This window comes from Dunckerocampus dactyliophorus, chromosome 4 (genome assembly GCF_027744805.1).
Source record: "Dunckerocampus dactyliophorus isolate RoL2022-P2 chromosome 4, RoL_Ddac_1.1, whole genome shotgun sequence".
In the NCBI taxonomy this organism is placed as follows: Eukaryota; Metazoa; Chordata; class Actinopteri; order Syngnathiformes; family Syngnathidae; genus Dunckerocampus; species Dunckerocampus dactyliophorus.
The window spans coordinates 6,184,001-6,190,000 of record NC_072822.1 but is presented as its reverse complement, the minus strand read 5'-3'; the positions used below and the strand labels follow the sequence as shown (position 1 = coordinate 6,190,000).

At 38.6% G+C, this 6,000-nt stretch overlaps 1 protein-coding gene across 2 annotated transcripts in view; it reads right to left on the bottom strand.

Moving 5' to 3' along the window:
• Positions 1 to 6,000, bottom strand: part of dock8 (dedicator of cytokinesis 8) — a 75,111-nt gene that overhangs the window by 25,875 nt on the left and 43,236 nt on the right. For both annotated transcript variants that reach the window (XM_054772738.1, XM_054772739.1), the window contains 7 exons: positions 5,795 to 5,890; positions 5,187 to 5,336; positions 4,897 to 5,010; positions 4,593 to 4,748; positions 2,917 to 3,056; positions 2,674 to 2,837; positions 1,732 to 1,883 (listed from right to left, as the gene is read on the bottom strand). In XM_054772738.1, coding sequence (XP_054628713.1) covers positions 1,732 to 1,883; positions 2,674 to 2,837; positions 2,917 to 3,056; positions 4,593 to 4,748; positions 4,897 to 5,010; positions 5,187 to 5,336; positions 5,795 to 5,890 — 972 coding nt within the window. The remainder of the gene's footprint in view (positions 1 to 1,731; positions 1,884 to 2,673; positions 2,838 to 2,916; positions 3,057 to 4,592; positions 4,749 to 4,896; positions 5,011 to 5,186; positions 5,337 to 5,794; positions 5,891 to 6,000) is intronic.

Below are 6,000 nucleotides of genomic sequence, written 5' to 3'. Positions count from 1 at the left end.
TGAGAAGGAGGACACACAGGCACATTCAAAGGTGAATTATACTAGAAATGATCACTTGTATCCCATGATGGGTATCCTGGTATGTGGAACTGTGAAAGAATGATTCATGAGATGTATTCCATTGTAACCTTCATGTTCAAATAAACTAAACCAAACCAAACCAATCTTCATATTCTTGCATTGCAAGTGGATGAAAGCACAATTAGTGTAGTTGCTCTGCCTAGTGGAGGAAAGAGGAATTACAGTTGACAAAACATTCATAAATTGGTCAAATATTGCTTAAACTCTGTTAGCTTGAGCATAGTCCAGATTAACATGACATTCAGACACATGACTAAGAATAAAATAAATGCAATAGATACACACTACTGGAATACTAAAACAAACTTTCAATATTTTTTTCTTTATCTTCTTTAATTTTTTAATTGAACTTCATCATTTTCTTTTTAGTTTTTGTCTTTTATTTTTGTACTTATGTTTTTAATTTAACGTTTTCTTCATTTTCTTTTTTTATTTATTTCTACATCATCTTACAAATACACAATAAATAAATAATTAATCCTATTCCTCCTTCGAGCTACTGATTTTCTACCACCTATTATTATGGTTAAAGTTTCCTTAATTGGTAGCGGGAACTGCTACAGTTGCCATAGGGGCAGAGAAAATAATAGGTGTTTTGTTATTAAATAATTTCAAAATAAATATGCTTAAAGAATTCTAATGTTTATTGTATTATTAAATATAAGATGGGCTATTTTATTATTCCGTATAAAATATAACTGCTTTTATTATATTACAAAAATAAAATAAATACATTATAAATAATTCAAATAAATAAATTAACAATGTATTATTCATTTATTTAATAATAACAAAGGGAGTAGGAATTAAAAGAAAACCCGAGTTTGGTGTAACCTTGTCACCTAAGAAGCCAGCAAGAAAGTGATTGTTTTAAATAATTGCGCAATCAATACAAAATTGAAGGTGCAACATTAAAAAAAATCAAGCATTCACACGACTTGCACTCACACACTTCGGCGCCTTCTTTTCCTCATCTTCATCAATGTGAAAATCTACTGCAGACTAATTCACCTTCATTCTCCTGATGATGAATTAGGAGTGGAGAAAAGGGCTACTGCTGTTTCACTTGCGTGGCAGCTCTGACAAATGTGGCCATTATCGCCACAGTGCTTTGGGTGTCCCAGCTCGAACCCTGCATTCTCACGACGGGACCCACCGAGCAGGGCATTTTGAGAAGCAAACATTTTGCGGCTTACCATCAAATGTTGATCTGACAACATCGATGAGAAAAGTGACAAAAACATCGATCAGGAGTCCGGGGAGAAACTGCTCGAGCTGCCATGTTTGGAACTATGATGGATATCAAGCCCAGAGCTCAGTTGTGTGAATGTTAGTTTTTCCGCTGCTGTATTTCATGCAAAAACATACCGAGGTCACTTGAGTTCATTTCTCGGAGAAAAAAACTAAGAGAAGGAAGATTTTTAGACTTAGGTGGTTGCTGTCACTAATACACGTGATGAATGTGTTTGTTAAATTTGACAGCCCCCTTCACTTATGACAGCAATGGCTGCCCATAAAACATTCTCCACAGGTGTGCCTGTATGTGCTCTGACAGGTAATCAATCTACCTCAGTGAACCTCACCTGAACACACACGCATATATACACAAACTTCTAAAAACTGCCATCATCCTAATATTTCACTCTTTACCATGGATGCCATGGAAACAAGAACATTCCTCCCCAGCGTGTTGAAGGGGTTGCCAGCAATCGCCATGGCAACAGATTGATTGATGGGTGGTACGCTGTCAAGGTCATCCTCGAGTCCACCGGTTTTGTTCTTGGTGCCGCGTGCATCTGCCACTGTGGAGACACCGGGGAGGCTCAAATGAGTAAAAACTGGAGAGTTACAATGGTTAAATAACTGGCAACAACATTAGGTACACTTGAGATCTAATAATAATAGAGTCCCTAATAGTATTCAATTTCAATTGACACTGTCCAAAAGGTATTAATTTATCATAAATTGTATAAGTCGCACCCACTAAATTTAGAGGAAAAAACAAATTTGTACATATATAATCCGCACTGGTCATAAAGTGGCATATTGTGGCGTGCACAAGTCCGTGAGGACCAGGCAGCTCTTTATTTGACAGGAGCCAATCATGAGCTATCAGTGCACTCCCAATGAGATTATCAACCTACTGGAAATCACAGGTGGTCATTATATACAGTATAACAACAAAGCAGTCTGACTCACGGTATCATTCTACAAAGAACACTTTACTAACAACACTAAATTCATCACACAACAGCTTAACACTCCAAAGGTATACCTCGGAAATATGCAAACATGTACCAACACCAGTTTAAAATGGAAAAAAAACATTTTAAAGTTTTCCCATGATGCATTTATTTGATACCGCCCGTCTGAATGCAATTAGAGAGTGCAAGTGTATCTAACGTTGTGGCCCGTGAGGCTCCCCAACTTTGTATATCGTTATTTTCCAATAAAACGCCTGTATCTTCTATTTTATTTAAAGATTATTTTAATAAAGGGAATAAAATGGATACATTTTACATTTAAAATAAAAAAACAAAACCTCAGTGTTAATATATTGTATTACAATTGAAGACATTAAATAATACGTACCGGTGAAATCCAGGTAGTTGGTGGAGTCAATGATGATCCCCACCAGGGGAAGGTAGAGGGTGGCTACCTTAGCTCTGACCTCAGGCTTGATGCAGCGGTGGTCAAGATCATGAGAACATAGCAGGCTGAAGATGGCGTTGATAGCCTTTTTCTGGACCTTTCCCCTGAGGACACAGAGGCAACTTTCACTAAACTTGGCTTTAGGATGACACTCCCACTCCCCATCCCTTTTTTCTTCTGTACCCTTCTGACTCCATGTCAAGAGCGGCACTGAGCTCAGTCAGTAGCAGGCCGGCGAGGTAGTGCTGCTGCTTGAAGTCCTGAGAAAGCTCAAAGAGGGCCAAGATCCTTTGCTGCTCTTGGTAACTACATGAACCTGAGCTCTGGATGGAGACAAACAGACACAGAAATAACACATGTATATCATAGTATAGAAATTAGGGCTGTCCAAAATAATGCGTTAACGGTGGTAACTAATTGATTTCATTAATTACGTTACATTTTTTCATGTAATTATCTCATGCGCATCAGCAAGCACGCCTGTCTGTTATGACGGCAAACGGAAGCACAGTGGAGCGTATGCTGGAAAATACACTGAAAAAAAGTAAATTTACCTTAAATTACATGAACGCAACCCCACATTGTTCATAAAAACACAGTTTAAAGTGCGATTGAAATGTTCTGCTACTATTAAAGAGACTAGCGTTCGACAAATAAATGTTTACACTTGTGTGGTATCTTTTGGCTTGACTGACATATTCAGTTCATTTGGAGCTGTTAATACATACAAATATACTGTATATAATCCTGTCCTGTCATTTATCTTTCTGTTCATTAAATACAGTATAAATTGGCATATTTCAGACATAGTTGCTAATGGTAATTCCCTCCATTTTATTTTCTATGCCGCTTATCCTCATTAGGGCCGCGGGTATGCTGGAGCCTATCCCAGCTGACTTCGAGCGAGAGGCGGGGTTCACCCTGGACTGGTCGCCAGCCAATCGCAGGGCACATATAGAAAAACAACCATTCACACTCACATTCATACCTATGGGCAATTTAGAGTGGCCAATTAACCTAACATGCATGTTTTTGGAATGTGGGAGGAAACCGGAGTACCCGGAGAAAACCCACACACACGGGGAGAACATGGAAACTCCACACAGAAATGCCCAACGGAGATTTGAACCCAGGTCTTCCCGATCTCCAGACTGTGACTGTGTGGCCAACATGCCAATTGACAGCCCTAAGATAAATACAATATAATATAATATACTAATAAATAAAGCATTTGGTTAATTTAACTAGACTCATTTGTAAATACATGTATTAATATATTAGTTAAATAATTTTAATAATAATAATAATAATAAATTTTATATTTAATGTAATACATAGTATAAAAACAAATAATAATTACATTCATATATTATATATTTGTTGATATTTTTCTTCAAGAAGAAGAAGAAGAAAGAAGATATAAATAATTTTTTTTAAATGTATTTTTTTTCTTCATCTTAAGGAACATAGTTTTAAAAATGCACTAAAATTTAAGTTATACAGTTATACAATGCATTTGGATTATTTGACACTTCTTTGCCCTATTTTTTCATCCACTTCAAAAAACCTCTCATTATAAAAATAAAAGGTTATTCTAATATCATAAATATTCAGATATAGTCCACTGTAACATTGTGACCTACATACTTTGACTCCCCAAAGTCTCAATTTACATACAGTGACTGGAGTTCAAAGGATTCTCACGTTGTAAACATTTCCACTTCCTGTTTTAAGGCTTCATTCCCAATCTAAGCCAAGGCACAAAGTATTAAAACATGTTCCATGCAAAGTAAATCCTGACCGGAGGGATGGTACTCATAGTAGAGTGGCATCACACAACGGCTAAGGACGTACAGTACCTGCGAGGAGATGGATGGGCACGGAGAGGATGGAGCAGAGGCGGGGCTGCTGAAGAAGAGGCTGAGGTTGAGGTAGTGCTCGTGACTGCACAGGATTCGCAGGAACTCCAGACGCATGCTGATCAGTGTTGGCATCGAAACGCTTTTAGCTGACATCTGGACCAGAAAAAAGAGCATTTTAACTTCAAACCTTTCAGTACAAATGTAAGAGTTGCATCAGAAAACCGTGCCTTTACAAACATCGTACTGCTCGTATGGCAGTAGCCATGAAAGCCTCTTTTGTTAGGATGATGTGTTATGTTACCTGGTTGCAGTAGTTTTTCACCAGCTGGAAGACAAAGCCCCGGTCCATGAGAGACAGCAGGTCGTAGAGGAAGAAGGCCAGACTGATGTTGACTTTCTCTGCTTGCTCCACCTCCTAAAACAAACAACCCATCAACAGACGGCAATTAGCGAGCGGATCTTGTCGAGCATCTCATTTTACAGTGCTGAACTTTTGAACCCAGCACACGCAAATGTCGAGGTATTGTTAGGCCTATGATGACAGGAAGGAATGGTGGAGATGTTTGTGCACCCAGCGTGCATTTGGCTCACCTTCTGCTGCTTAACAAGGATGGTGCAGATCTCAGCAGTGACCACGGAGACGATGGTAGTGATGTCGTCTTTAAATCGATCCGAGAAGCGGCTTCTGCGCGGGATGCTGTTCCTGTCTAGCTCGGACACGTGCTGTGCCATGCTCTTCACCTGTTGGACGAGGACATGCATACTGTAAAGGCTCCAATTAAAGCCTGTAGTCAATTAACTGAAGCGTCTCCTGTAATCGCCGGGTGCGCTGGTCTACAAAAGCAAATAACTACCAGGGTCTCTAATAAGCGCCAGGTGAAAAAACATTGGCAATAATAGCGTAAGCAGTAGGCATCCTCCTGAAGTAGTTTTTTTTTTTAAATAACTTCAAAAGATGGCTATAGCTGCATTTGAAGTATCATGAGTGGTCATCATATAGGAGCTTTCGTTCTACTTTCTCATGCAATCCAAATCATTATTAAAGTTTTTTATTAAAAAAAAAGTTATGATATATAATTTCCTATATTTCTGCACAATTATTGCCTGCTCCAATCCTCATTTCACTAAAAGTAAATAAACTCCTTACATCATCCTTTTTTTTGAGTCAAAAAGCCTCTTGCGTAATTAGAAATACTGACCAGCAGCTCAAAAAAGAACCAGGCATATTTGTATGCATTCTCCCTGCAGACCCCAGTGCTGACCACCATCTGGAGGGCAAGCTCTTCATGAAACTGCTGCAAGAGACAAAGGACAGACACACAAGCAAGACTGTTACTCCATTTTTGACACAAGGTACAGAAAACAGATAGAAACTTTGTGTTACGCTGCCACCTTGTGGACATCA